Source organism: Mesoplodon mirus (assembly GCF_964341445.2).
Source record: "Mesoplodon mirus genome assembly, chromosome: 8".
Lineage (NCBI taxonomy): Eukaryota > Metazoa > Chordata > Mammalia > Artiodactyla > Ziphiidae > Mesoplodon > Mesoplodon mirus.
In genome coordinates this window covers 40,038,921-40,054,536 of record NC_138984.1, presented here as the reverse complement: position 1 = coordinate 40,054,536, position 15,616 = coordinate 40,038,921, and the positions used below count along the sequence as shown (strand labels likewise).

Below are 15,616 nucleotides of genomic sequence, written 5' to 3'. Positions count from 1 at the left end.
TAAATTTCAATCTGAAATCTATTTTGGAGTAATGTGTGACAAAAGGATCTAACACTTTCTCCCTTACCTCACCCAAAAGTTTAGCCAAGATTCCCAACACCATTTATTTATTTATTTATTTATTTATTTATTTATTTATTTATTTATTTATTTATTTATTTATTTATTATTTGCGGTATGCGGGCCTCTGACTGTTGTGGCCTCTCCCGTTGCAGAGCACAGGCTGCGGACGCGCAGGCTCAGTGGCCATGGCTCACGGGTCCAGCTGCTCTGCGGCACGTGGGATCTTCCCGGACCGGGGCACGAACCCGTGTCCCCTGCATCGGCAGGCGGACTCTCAACCACTGCGCCACCAGGGAAGCCCCACTATTTATTTTTAAAAATTCATCTTTATCTTTCTTAATTGAAATGTTCACTTTCACCCCTTAATTTTTAATAAATTTCAAAGCTTAGACATGTTATTATAAAATATAACACTATAAGCCATATTATGTATCACAAAAAACAACTGACAAACACTTACATAACACTTTATCATATATACTGTAAGGTATAGTCCAATTACAAGTGTCTAAATATGAAATAAGTGCACATAGCATCAAAATATGTACTTGGGTCTTATACCCGTTGATTAAAGTTGCTCTGCAAAATTCCTGTAATAACAGTTATTGTATGGTTGTTTAGAACATTTGGAAGCTTGCTTCTTTTTCAAAATTGTCTTAGCCATGCATGTACATTTCTTTTTTTCCAGGTGAATGAGTGAATCTTTTTGCCAATTTGAAAATTATTTCAATTGCATTAAATGTGGAGACTAATTTGGAAAGACAGACTAGATTGTAGCCCACAATATTAAGTACTTTCTTAAGCTATGATGATGCATCTCCTAGCAAGCCTGTGGCTGTGTTCTTACCTGTGCAGTGAGAGTGTCAAGGGCAGCTAGAGCTGATTCTAATATGGGCAAGGCCCCTGCCAGGTCTGCGTCACATTCATCTTTGATGGCTTTGGCAGCCATAGCTTGTTCATTTGCTATTGTTTCATCAGCTTTCACTATTTTTTCAGTTTTGGCAACTTCTACAGACTCCCTCTCAATGATCATCATCATTTCATCAACCTCTTTGCTAGCAACTTTTAATTGAGGATGTAGAGCCTCTAACTCGGATTGCATTGTGGCTACTTGAGATGCAGCAGAATCCAGTTTATCCAAACCCACTTCATACCTCTTTTTCATTTTCATTACTTCACTGAAAGCAAAGATAAAACAAGGTTAGGTGTCAGGCTCTAGCTCCTCCTTCAAGGAAAAAAATTAGGTGTTCTTGAGCTTTTCAGGCTTTTTCAAGGCATAACTAAAGAAGTGGACCTACTGTATAGCACGGGGAACTATATTCAGTATCTTGTAAATAACCTATAATGGAAGAGAATCTGAAAAGTTATAAATATATATAACTGAATCACTTTGCTTAATACCTGAAACTGACACAACACTGTAAATCAGGTATACTTCAATTTTAAGAAAGTGGTTTGAAAGATTTTCACATATATTAACAATTTTGTAAAAAATATAAACTCTAGAACTTTGGATTGTGTGCAATTAAAAGTAGAGAGTATGTCTTGGGATTTTTTGTATTTCCAGTACCTGACACAATATCTAGGCATATAACAAATTCAAAAGATAAATACACTAAGTATAAGGCAAGGAACCTCCTATACCAAGATGAATGATGTGCCGCTACAATTAGTCACCTTAGGAAGTTTATTCCAACAACATTATTGTTCCTTAAAATCTTTTTATAATCAGTTATTTTAAATAGACTTCAGTGCCCAAAATATATTATTTTGAATGCTGCCAAATGTGGCATATAATTTTAAGATGTGTTAAGTATCTTGAAATAGGAATTTTTAAATTTAAGATAAAAGTGGCCAATAGAGAATAAAGCTCAACACTTTTTTGGTGCAAAATTATTATAAGGTAATAATAATTGATTCAAAATAATGTAATATTTTAACATACTTTAAATTTTTATCTGCATTCATATGTGTTCTAGAGATAATTATACATTATGAGTAGAGAAAACTCTCCTTTATAATTTGTTTCAATTTAAATATTTGAGATGCCATAATGTCTCAAAGTAAAAGGTGACACATTTTAGAAATTCTCTTCAAAAAGTTGGTTGGAGTAGGTAACGAACCAACCTGATAACTGTCTAAAGGTGGAAGCGCACTCTTCAACTGAGTGCCTAACTGGCTTGAGCTGGAAAACTGAAAAGGCTGTCATAGGGGGAAAAAAAACATTACAAGTCAGGACATGCTACACTTTTGGCATTTGTGATTCCCTCCGAGCAAAACATGTTACAGCAATGGGAACTGAGGAGACTGGATAGAGGATACCATATTATTTGTGAGTTTGGTTTCAGCGGAAACCGTGTGGAGCAAACGCTGGAAAGGTCTCACTCCTGCCAACATGAAGCAATTTCAGTGTGGTGGTTCATCCCATGTGATGCTTTGCTGGCTAAAACACTGGTTTCTTGGCAGGGAACCTGATAACTTGCTTCGAGGTTACAGTACTACCTGGCTATAAGGAGATCTAAAGACTTTAGCTATTAAGGGAAGAATAACTACAGGGTGGGAATTCTAGTTGAGGTAAAAGAGAACATTTTTAAAAAGAGGAAATTTGAAAGGCCAACAAGAATATCTAAAAATGCCTAGAAAACTATTACTTTCAACCTTTCTCTAAGTTTGTATCTCATTTTTATAATCTTTCTTCCAGTTAGGATGGCCTTAAATACTGTGAGCATATAATCAAACAGAAAGATGAGTGATACCCCCAAATTAATCAGACTCCCCAAGTGGTTTTGATCTCCCTGGATGGGAAAATATGGGGGGAGAAAAGCAAGATTCCATTAGGTTAAAGATCCTAAGATCTACATGGAACAAAATAATAAAATGGCAGCCAAAGAAAGAGTAAAATTCAGCTAAGTCATGTAGCAGCCTTGGGTGGGACTTGCAGATTTCACTAGGTAGATGGGAAAAATGCCATTGGTATGATTCAACACGGGGTGTGTGCCATGATGAATAGGAAAGCTAAGACACTCCTGCTGTGGAAGGCATTACAAAAGTCACTATAAATACGGCTAAGGAGTTTCCCAGCAGTATCTAGGTAGCATCTTGGACAATACGAGAAAAGGAACTTCAAAGTGCCTGAGATAGTGAGTTAGCCATAGGAAGAGTTAGAATGAACTATAGTTAATATGCAAAAACTAAACGTATTATTTTTTTGTCAAGGAATCTGTGCACATTTGGTGTTTTAAGTATTTTTTTAATATTTAAAAGAATTTGGTCTATTAGATGAACAGACCAGCCTTGTACTCCAATATAAGTTATGTAATTGATCAACAGAGCTAATTTGTGCTTTGAAGTAAAAAAATCTCATTAAGTTTTTAGACAGTAGTCAAACACTGAAAAGAACTTAAGGCTTACCATATGTATAAGTTTAGCTTACTAGATTTTAGAAATTATTTAAGTACCTGGGAAAGTTTAGTTTGTTAAATCAGACTTCAAGAGGGAAATAAAAATATTAAAAATTACAAATGCAATATAAAAAATTGCTTAAACTCATATAAGTTTATTGATGTTTGTATTGATGTTTTGAAATAAGAGTTTACTTAAAGAAGGAAAGCTGGTTATGTATATTGAGTGGCTGTCTCTGGGTTTCAGCTGTTCAATACCTAAAGAGAAGGTTTATTTATTATCTAATTACTTATTAAAGAAAAATTACTCACTAGTGTTGTTTACCCAATAGCATTGTCAAAGTATCCTGGAGCCTTACCACAGCTCTGAGTGGCACACCTTCATTCCTTAAACAAATATGATTATGCATTTATCTTGTGCTGGGCAATGCATCTGCACAAAAGAATAAGCCCTGTTCCCTATCCTAAAAATGTCTGTGGAGTAAATCATTTAATGATATAACAAAACTCACAGTATATACATATATGAAATAAGTCTCTACCACATCATTGCTATGTCATTTTTGTCCACACAAATGTTTTAAAAACCACCATGGCTTACTTTGAAATAAGAAATTTTGTTTTTACCTCCTTTTCTTTTCCAACAACAGTTTGAAGGTAGAAATTAATTCAAGATAAGAGGTAGGAGTCACATAATTGTATCTTTGAAGTTCAACATAGAAGGATGTCGATAAATCTACAGTAGAAGTGTGAAAGCTTTTACACAACTCAATACAGCCATCTCGTATTTCCTCTGACACTTCAATGTCTTCCAAGAAGCGGGAGGCAACTGCCTGTAGTGCATCTTCAGGCCAGGACTGAATTTAAGATAAATGCTTTAGCACATGATCCAATTTACTGACAGGAGTTTGTTATTACTGCGGTACTTCACAGATGGTGGAAATGCAGGGGAAAACATGAGGGATGGGGTGGGACAGACACTCATGAGGAACTTCCCCCAAGTACTTGACCCCTTAGGACAGGGAGCCAGTAACTAATGCGTGCAATATTAACCCTTCATGGTTTGTTCAGGGGTTAGAGAAATTGGGCATGAGTATTGCAGGAGCAAGGAAGAGAAAAGGAACTAAATTTACAGAATGTCTATTTTTGTGTGCATTCTACTATTATTATCTCATTTAATTCTCCCAACAATTGTCTGAGGTAAATGTTACTATCCTTTCCCCTAAACTCCAGAATTAGATCAACAACTACCTCTTTGATTTCTCTTATAACCATCTCAAACTCAACAAGTCTACAACACGGTTCTTATCTCCCCCCAAATAGTTGCAGTCCTCCCCAACTTAGTCAACATCTCCACCATACACCCAGTTGCTCAAGCCAGTCATCCTTGATCCCTCTCCTCTTCCTCAATCCTACATCTATCCCAAAAGCAAGTCCTATGGGCATCATCCCTAAAATAGCTTCCAAATCTTTTCCATTCTTTCTATACCCACAACCATCATCGCAGTTCAACACTCTGTTACCATCTTCCTGGAGTTTTCCAACAGTGTCCTAACTGGTCTCTCTGCTTCTGTGCTCTATGCAGCTGCCAGAGTGATCTTATCAAAGGCAAATTAGCTCTTTTCACACTCTCAATTTACAATCCTTCAAAGACTTCCCAGCACATTCAAAATAAAATCCAAAGCCCAACTTGTAAATCTCTACCTGATCTGGCGTTTCCCACCTTTCTGACCTCAGCTCTATGACTTCCCCCTTAGTTACTGTGCCCTTGTCACCCTGATTTTCTCTCACACCGTTCATTCCTTCTATGTAGCTCCTTGTCTTCACTAATTTATTCTCTTACCAGATCCTCTCAGAACTGGCACTTTTTTTCCTTCATCTTTCCTCGTAAAGGTCACTGATTCAGAAAATCTACATGCTACCCTGTATGATGAATTATTTTTCACTAATTTGCAAGTAGGTAAGCAAACTCAAGGAAAGCAGAAGCCTAGTCTAGTCTATTTCATTTTCCTATTCACCTCCAGCTTTAGGATAAGACCTGCTACAAAGCAAGAGTTCAATAAATATGTTTTCCGTGAAATAATTAATCTTAGCAGGAAATGGAGGAACAAAGGGGCTATGTAAATTCCCCAAGGTCAAAAATTATTATGTGTTAGATCTCACAGGATCTCTGCCACAGCTTGCAAACTTCCTACCCCACCCCCTTGTCTGCTCTGCACTTCCTGATACTGAAATTTACTAGAAAAAGTGGTCGCTGGGGCTTTCTTCCTTTTGACATCCTTTTGGGTTTGCTAATGGAAAGAGACTGGAAAAAAAAAAAGAGGTAGAGGCATTTCTACCCCTCTTCTTTTCTAGCAAAGCTGAGCTCTAGGTTTTGGGTTCCTGTTCCTATCAGACATTCTTACTTCCACTGCTCCAAGTTCCATTACCACTTTTTCCTCCTTATTCCCTTTTTTACCCAGCTGTAGTAACATCTTCTTGCTACACTCCACCACTTCCTGCCTGACCATCCCTCTCAAGTTCCTTTAATCCTGCCTATACCTCTATGAACTGTCCCCTCATTCAACTTTCCTCAATGAGGCCTTCCAGGGTGCTCTCTGTTCCCTGTCAGGAACCTGACTGATACATAACTTTATCCTAAAACTTTCTACAATAAATTGATGTCAATGACTGTATACACTAGCAATAAGAAGTTTTTCTATTATAATGATTTTTGAATTATAATTTCATAAAATACATTATTATTGATCAGGAAATTCTGCTAAGCTACAATTTGGTGGGGGGCTCTAAAATAAGTCATGCTCATGATGGAGATTCAAAATTTCTAGAAGTCTATCTAAAATTTACATGACAATACCTGAAACCAGTCAATGGTACAGCAGTTAACAAGAGCAGGGAACTTTCTCAGACGAATCCGAAATGCATCTCCAATGGGACTCATGGCAAGGACAACATGCAGTTGGTTGCGGCAGCGATCAATAAACATGTTGAAAAGAGCTATGGGGCTTCCATCAGTTTGTTTGGTTTTATCCCGTTGGCGATCTAAATGACGCATCTTATCACATATCTCCTGCTTCTCATCCAATGCAAAGAGATTCGGAACCTCCCCAGCATTTAGTAGATTGTTGATATCTTCTAGAAATGACTCCTTTTTAATCTGAGTATCTGTAAACAGGAAGACACCCTGCATCTCCCCTTCTGCACATTTCCTTAAGATCACTTTTAAGTCTTCATGCCACTCAGAATTACCATAGCCCTTGGAGATTTCAACCTGGAAAACTGAAGAATCAGCCATGTGGGCAGCTAATCTGGTGACAGACTGCCTTCCACTCCCTCCAACACCAACCAGAAGAGCATGGCTGCGAGGCTGCTTCAGGATCCTGGAAATTCGGCTGATGTGCTCTATGGCAAATCGGAATAAGACAAGGTTCAGGGTTTTTTTGCTCATATTGTTGTATTCTTCTAGGTGAGCTTCTACTATCACCCGGAGAGCATCTACATCTGCAACTTCTCTGTAGTTGGTATCCTCTCTCTTGGGATCATGGAAATCACAAAACATTAAGCTGTGTAAGTCATCTTCTTCCACCACTCCATCATTATCAAAATCCAAACTTTGAAAAAGCTCATGAAAATTTTCATGCATACATTTTTTCAAGATTTCTTGAATGTAGCTGATCAGCCAACTTCTGTCTGCATTATCCAGAAGGCGATCGTAATACACTCTAAGCACCTGTATAATAATTAAAAAGCAGCTTTAAGAACTGACTTCTCTTTTTAGTTTCATTTCTGTGCTAATCTCAAGTAATATAAAAAGTGCTCTCAAGAAATTTCTATGGGTTTTATTAAAAGCATATCCAAACGAGGACTGGCTCATAATAATATTCACTTTAAATATTAAGTTTAACCATATATATTTGGAGTAATACACAGTTACACTGTTATCAATAAATAAAGGTAAATTGGGGGAACTGAAGTAGATTATAGATATGCAAAGAGCATTAAGGACTAGAGAAGAGAAAAAAAAGACTAGAGAAGGTAAGTGACCGCATTTGCTGCTCACTCAGACATAGATAACAGAGATGGGCACTGGTATCTAGAGTTTTGCAACTCCCTTGAAGTGATCTTTTCCTTTTCTCAGCCAGATAACATCTTGAAAATTGTTGTCAAATCAATAGATTTTTTTTTATAAAAGTACATTTTCTAGATAAAGAGGGAATGTCTTAGGTGGAAGGCAAATTTGTCTTAGTTTTGTTGTAAGTAATTGCAGATGGCAATCTACTAAAATAAATCTCTGCTTATCTGCACATGTTGTGGGACTGCAAAAAGTAGTTAATCAGGCTTGCTACATAAAATAACTATTTCCTCAGAGTGGTATGAATGTCCCTTGGTTGCAGTCTGTTTTGGACTGAACTATGTTCCCCTGCATATTCATATGTTGAAGTCCTAACCCCCTTAATGTGACTGTATTTGGAGAGAGGTCCATTAAGAAGGTAATTAAGGTTAAATGAGCTCATATGGGTGGAGTCCTAATCCTAACGCACTGCTGTCCTTACAAGGAAAGGAAGCGACACCAGAGCTCTCGCTCTTTACCTGCAGGCACATAGAAGAAAGGCCGTGTGAGGACATAGGGAGGGCCTCTGTGAGCCAGGAAGAGAGACTTCACCAGAAACCCACACTGACGGCAACTTGATTTTGTATTTTTGGCGTCCAGAGGTATGAGAAAATAAATTTCTGTTGTCACTCAGTCTGTGGCATTTTTGTTATGGCAGCACTAGTAGACTAATAAACACGATAAGAAGTAATGCATTAAACTTTCTAACATTAAACCTGTCTGCATCAGCTTCTTCACCATATAAAATGGAAGTAATAATACCTGTCTTACAAATCTCACACATGCATGGCAAAAATGAAATGACAGCAAATGTGAAAACACTACAGAACTGATAAATGTAATTATTACAAACTGCCTTGGAATCAGCCTAATTGTGTTCAAGAGTAATGATTTTATGATTCCTTTCCTTCTGCTAACTTTGGGTTTTTTTAAGCTCAAAATGGATTAAAGACCTAAATGTAAGGCCAGAAACTATCAAACTCTTAGAGAAAAACATAGGCAGAACACTCTATGATATAAATCACAGCAAGATCCTTTTGGACCCACCTCCTAGAGAAATGGAAATAAAAACAAAAATAAACAAATGGGATCTAATTAAACTTCAAAGCTTTTGCACAGCAAAGGAAACCATAAACAAGATCAAAAGACAACCCTCAGAATGGGAGAAAATATTTGCAAATGAAGCAACTGACAAAGGATTAATCTCCAACATTTACAAGCAGCTCATGCAGCTCAGTATCAAAAAAACAAAAAACCCAATCCAAAAATGGGCAGAAGACCTAAATAGACATTTCTCCAAAGAAGATATACAGATTGCCAAGAAACACATGAAAGTGTGCTCAACATCACTAATCATTAGAGAAATGCAAATCAAAACTGCAATGAGGTATCACCTCACACCAGTCACAATGGCCATCATCAAAAAATCTACAAACAGTAAATGCTGAAGAGGGTGTGGAGAAAAGGAAACCCTCTTGCACTGTTGGTGTGAATGTAAGTTGATACAGCCACTATGGAGAACAGTATGGAGGTTCCTTGAAAGACTAAAAATAGAACTATAAGATGACCCAGCAATCCCACTCCTGGGCATATACCCTGAGAAAACCATAATTCAAAAAGGGTCATGTACCATAATGTTCATTGCAGCTCTGTTTACAGTAGGCAGGACATGGAAGCAACCTAGGTGTCCATCATCGGATGAATGGATAAAGAAGATGTGGCACATATATACAATGGAATATTACTCAGCCATAAAAAGAAATGAAATTGAGTTATTTGTAGTGAGGTGGATGGACCTAGAGTCTGTCACACAGAGTGAAGTAAGTCAGAAAGAGAAAGACAAAATACCGTATGCTAACACATATATATGGAATCTAAGGGAAAAAAATGTCATGAAGAACCTAGGGGTAAGACGGGAATAAAGACACAGACCTACTAGAGAATGGACTTGAGGACATGGGGAGGGGGAAGGGTAAGCTGTGACAAAGTGAGAGAGTGGCATGGACATATATACACTACCAAATGTAAAATAGATAGCTAGAGGGAAGCAGACGCATAGCACAGGGAGATCAGCTCGGTGCTGTGTGACCACCTAGAGGGGTGGGATAGGGAGGAGGGGAGGAAGGGAGACGCAAGAGGGAAGAGATATGGGAACATATGTATATGTATAACTGATTCACTTTGTTATAAAGCAGAAACTAACACACTATTGTAAAGCAGTTATACTCCAATAAAGATGTAAAAAAAAAAAAAGAGTAATGATTTTAGTGTTTTCACTGTTGTCTGGTTGACATAATAGTGTCATCCTTTTTTCTAACAGTAGTAGCTACACAAATGGTATGACTAAAGCCTCCCACTTACTCCCCCACCCTCCCAGTTCATAAGCTATTCCTCTATGGGACAATTGAGTTTCCCAACATATGACAATAGTCACTTTCTCGGATTGAGATACCGAAGACCTCCTCCTTCTTATGAGAAAAAGGAAACTAAGATAACCTCACATATTGGGCATCAGTGTCTAAGCATGAATCAAGTATATTATTATCTAGCTGCAATTTAGCAAGAACCTAAGGCAGTGTTTCTCAGAGACTGTCAACACACATGAATCTAGGGCCCCACTCTGGACCTGCTGGCTTAAAAGTTTTGAGGATGGCGACTGGAAAGATCTTTTTGTTTTTCTTTTTAAAAATTTCCTTACACGAGGTACAAAAATCTTAAGTGTACACATCCAGGAATTTTTACACATATTTACACCCAGGTGACCACCACCAAGATCAAGATATAGAACATTCTCAATACCTTAACAAGCTCCCTCACTCTCACATCTGCTGATATCTGCCCTCCTCTCTTCCGTACAGGGGACTATTATTCCATTGCCACCCCTTATATTTTTTAAAGTTGACACATAAAATTTTCCATTATAAATCTAAATCTTTGCAGGGGAAGGAATTTCTGGCATATTTATATTGTATTTGTGCTTTGAATTCATTTGCCTCAAAGTCTTGATTACAAATTGCTTTAATTGGTACATAATTTACACATGCTAAAATTCACTCTTTTAAAGCATACGATTCAATGGTTTTTGTAGAACAGTCACATAGTTATGCAGTCATCACCACCATTTAATTCTAGATCTTTCTCATCACCTCAAAAAGAGACCCTGTACCCATTAGCAGTCACTTATTATTATCCCCACCCCATATGCCGCCACAGCCCCTGGCAACCAGTAATCTCCTTTCTGTCACTATGGATTTGCTTATTCTGGACATTTCATATAAATGAGAAAATATTATATGTGGCCTTTTGTGTCTAGCTTCTTTCACTTAGTGTAACGTTTTCTAGGTTTATCCATGTTGTAGCGTGTATCAGTATTTCTTTTTACGGCTGAATATAGTTGCACTGTGTGTATATAAACACACACACACACATATTTTGTTTGTCTATTCATCAGCTAATGTATATTTGAGTTGTTTCCACTTTTGGCTATTATGAATACTTCTGCTAACACTCATGTACAAGTTTTTGTGTGCACCTATGTTTTCACTTCTCTTGGGTATACAGCTAGGCGTGGAATTTCTGGGTCATATGGCAACTCTATGTTTAACATTTTGAGGAACTACGAAACTGTTTTCCAAAGCAGCTGCACCATATAACATTCCCACAAGCGATGTTATTATCCACTTTTGCTTTTTTTTTTTTAAATTACAGCCATCCTATTGGGTGTTAGGGGGTACTTCACTGTGATCTTGATTTGTATTTCCCTAATTACTAGTGATGTTAAACATTGTTTCATGTACCTATTGGCCATTTGTATAACGTCTTTGGAGAAATGTCTATTCAAATCCTCTCTCCACTTCTAAATTAGGTTATTCGTCTTTCACTATTGCTTTGTCATAGTTCTTTATGTATTCTGGATATTAGACGCTCATCGGATACATGATTTGCATATTTTCTTCCATTCTATGGGTTGCCTTTTCACTTTCTAGATAGCGTCTTTTGAAACATGAAAAATTTTAACTTTGATGCAACCCAATTTAGCTATGTTTTCTTGGGTTGCTTGTGCTATCTATATTTAACAAGCAAACCAGATGTTAGGCAACTAACGATTGAGAGCAATGCAGAAGCCAAAAGGAATGCAAAGTAGTAAGTCAGTTTCATATCTCAAAAATCATGTAGTGCAATTATATTGGGTTGTTTAGTTTGGTAAAATTGAGTGGAGAGGAAACAGTCACCTAAAGTAGTGAAATCTTTTTGAGTAAATAGAAATAAAGCACAAGTTAAGAGTGTTAAGCTCAATCACTTCATATTGTTTGAGATGGTGAGAACAGTGTGCCTAGCACTGTGGACGAATCAGTGAGGGAAAAAAGTCCTCTGCCCTCAGGAGCCGGCAGGCCACCTGTGGGAGATGGACAACAAACATAACAAGTGCACTGTACAGCAGGTTAGAAGGTGATACATGCTATGGAACTGCTACGGAAAGAAGAAGAACAGAGCAAGTCAAGCAAGACTGGAACTGCTAGTGGGATGTGAGGTTGCAGCACTAATTAGGGTGGTCGTTGTGCCTCGCAGAGAAGGAGAGATTTGATCAAAGGCAGCAGGGAGCCAGCCCAGAGGGTCAATACCTAGGGGAGAGCATTCCAGGCAGAAAAAAGCCAGGAGGCCTGTGTTGTGGGTGAACAAAGGTGAGAGCAGGAGGTAACCTGAAAAAACTGGGGAAAGGTACACATACAAGGTCCTATGGACTGCCGGACTTTTATTCCAAATTCCTCCCCACAAAGTCAGGTGCCATTTCAAGGTTGTGAGCCAAGGACTTAAACTCATGACACTATATGAATATGAAGTAATCACTAAAAATGAAGAGTTATTATATTATGAACCCTATTAAATGCCCAAAGAGCTCAACAGCCATTGTCAAAACTCAGTAATCTGACATCTGAGGCAGGACAGAATCTGAAAAAGTCTAAAAAGTTTAACTGTACATACCACAAATATACAACAGCAAATAGGAACTGCTCTCATGATTGGAAGAAAGCAAAGCATTATAATCTCACGTGACGAAGCATGTTATGGATAGTAAGATGCCTTCTTTCTTCCCTTTATGCACTCATTTGACAATATTTCTTGAGTGCTTGTCATGTATCAGGCATTGCGGAAAGCAGTGAATAAATAAAGCTGCTGTTGTCATAAAGCGTCTGTTCTAGTAGAGACAATAAGTAAGCAAAAATATGGATGGGGTCAAGTGACACTCAGTGTTATGAAGAATAAAGCGAGACAAGGGATAAAGAGCTATAGCGTGTAGAGTTGGTCTAAGACGAGCCTCTATGGTAAGGTTATATTTGAGCTGAGATCTTAAGGAGGTAAGCGGGCAAGCCGTGTGGATAATGGGAGGAGTGTCCTAGGTAGAAGGAATATCAAGGGCAAAGTTCCCGAGGTGGAGAATATGAGATGCTTCCTAGAGGAAGATTTGGCCCGTGACCAAATGCTGTCTTAAGTAATGTGCTCCTTCAGTGAAGTCAGTGACATCCTCCCCTCTCTCCACTCTCCCTCTATACCTTTCAGCACATTTCTGTCACCCACGTGGCCTACCAGGCTGACAGCCTGTGTTCATGTCCCAGAATATGGATCCCACTCAGGCAATTAAGTGACCTACAGTGGAATCTTCAGATCATACTTTTCCAAAGAGTCACTTTTAGGGACCTTGCTGTGGCCGAAATTTCTGAGTGGAATGGACCTTCACTTGGGCATATATTTGAATGTGTGAGGATATAGAAATTCAAACTGTAGATCTAAAAAGCCTACAAAGATCGAATTTTGTAAAGCCTTTTTGAAATTTATGTCTCTGTTACACATGGTTTTAACATAGCAGTACATTTCCATTTTCTAGATTTCCTAACTACATTAATTAAAATTAAAATAACCATATTAGTTATATATTAAAAAGAGAAAAATTTCCTCCCACTTTCCCATATTCTTTGCCTATTTTAAAAATATTAACCTTTTTTTTTTTTTTTTTTTGGCTGCGTTGGGTCTTCATTGCTATGCGCGGGCTTTCTCTAGCTGGGGCGAGTGGGGGCTACTCTTGGTTGCGGTGCACGGTCTTCTCATTGCAGTGTTTTCTCTTGTTGCGGAGCACAGGCTCTAGGCATGTGGGCTTCAGTAGCTGCAGCACGCAGGCTCAGTAGTTGTGGCTCACGGGCTTAGTTGATCCACGGCATGTGGGATCGCCCTGAACCAGGGCTCGAACCCATGTCCCCTGCATTGGCAGGTGGATTCTTAACCACTGTGCCACCAGGGAAGTCCCTGAACTATTATTTTTTTGATGTATTATTTTTTGTATTCTCTTTTCTCTCTCTCCTGCCCTTCCTCTACAAGTTTTTACAAGAAAATGTTCACCCATGTATCTCTTCCCAAAGAGAGATATATTTTTATATAATTTCTATGCTCTCAAATCTAGTTTACTCTGTAGTTCCTTTGGCATCTAATATCACTACAAGTAAGTAATGAACATAAATACTTTCACTTCTAATGAAAACAAAAGTGTTCCATCTCAAAATTATTTGAAGTCAAACTAACAAGGATTAAGTCACTGAAAGGAGACCAAGGGCTTCCCTGGTGGCACAGTGCTTGAGAGTCCGCCTGCTGATGCAGGGGACACGGGTTCGTGCCCCAGTCTGGGAAGATCCCACATGCCGCGGAGTGGCTGGGCCCGTGAGCCATGGCCGCTGAGCCTGCGCGTCCAGAGCCTGTGCTCCACAGCGGGAGAGGCCACAACAGTGAGAGGCCCACGTACCGCAAAAAAAAAAAAAAAAAAAAAAGAGAGACCAAGAATGATACCTACTTTGAAATAGCCTATAAATCAACAGAAATTCCTGAAAATGAGAGATTAGGCATCTTAAATGTCATAAAACATATTAGCGTAAATTATTTTTAGAAATTATCTTGACCATTGGCTTTCAGAATGTCAAATAGTGGAATCCATTTATTTAAATTGCTGAATACTTCTTTTTACGCAGTTGTTGGCATGGTAAAATCTTTGTTTCCTGCCTCATCATATATCAGTAACATAGAGATTTACCTCATGAACCCAAAGACGTTTAATCACTTCTTCAGTTTCTGCTGTGTCTGGTCTTGACAAACACACACCCTGAATGACACGGGAGAAATCTCGGAGGTTGAACAGGTAGTGAGATTTGGCTGGAGTAGGCAAGAGATTCTTCATTGCTTCTTTATACAGAGTCATCGTACCATTTACAATTTGTGTGGTCAAATCTAGAAAACTGTCTGGAAATTTATAACTTAAAAAAAATTTTTAAGTGAAATGAAAGAAAAATGTTAGCAAATACAGAATTATGATACATAAATGATATTTAGTATGACTAGCATGAATTTTTTCTTACGATTAAATCAATTGATTTTGTTTATAAAATTACCATTTCTTGATATAATAATAGAATTTTTACTTCTTTTAAAGCTACTTTCCATTCATTATTTTATTTTATGTTCAAAGGAACTCCATGAGTAAGCAGGACGAATTTAATGAACTTAAGACTACTGACAGAAAAGCCAGCCAAGGAACCCATATTATGTAACTTAAACCCAGCATCCACTAAACGATGCTTCCTAACCTCTTTCACCCCCTGGGCATTCTTAATTGCATAGCGATAGAATCCCTGAAGAACATGGGTGAAATGGGTATTTTCAGAGAAAGGGAAGGGAGAAAATAAAAACACAGAAAAAAATAAGGAAAAGGGAACAAGAAAAGGAGAGTAAAAAGAAAGTGAAATGAACAATGAGCCAGGATTTTTTTTTAAGGGCAAAAGGAATGATTAGGGTAGAAAGAACATGGGGAAAGAATATCCATTTGAAAAAATTGGCTCTATTTCACTTCTGGCTTGACAAGGAATCCTCCATCATCACTGGATAGGGCAAGGAATGGCAATTTCCTGAGAACAGTGTCCACATCTGGGAGCCAAGATTTGCACTGCTCAGGTCCACTTGGCTCCCCGACCTCCAAGCATCTTGTGGAGAAGTGCTGAGTGTC

General features: G+C 38.1%; 1 protein-coding gene across 1 annotated transcript in view; it reads right to left on the bottom strand.

Annotated features, from left to right (window-relative positions):
* The window catches only part of DNAH7 (dynein axonemal heavy chain 7), a gene marked incomplete at its 5' end in the record, with an annotated part of 243,326 nt that overhangs the window by 89,612 nt on the left and 138,098 nt on the right, over positions 1-15,616 (bottom strand). Inside the window, 4 exons of the mRNA XM_082630414.1 lie at positions 911-1,241; positions 4,092-4,321; positions 6,322-7,194; positions 14,651-14,870. Coding sequence (XP_082486540.1) covers positions 911-1,241; positions 4,092-4,321; positions 6,322-7,194; positions 14,651-14,870 — 1,654 coding nt within the window. The remainder of the gene's footprint in view (positions 1-910; positions 1,242-4,091; positions 4,322-6,321; positions 7,195-14,650; positions 14,871-15,616) is intronic.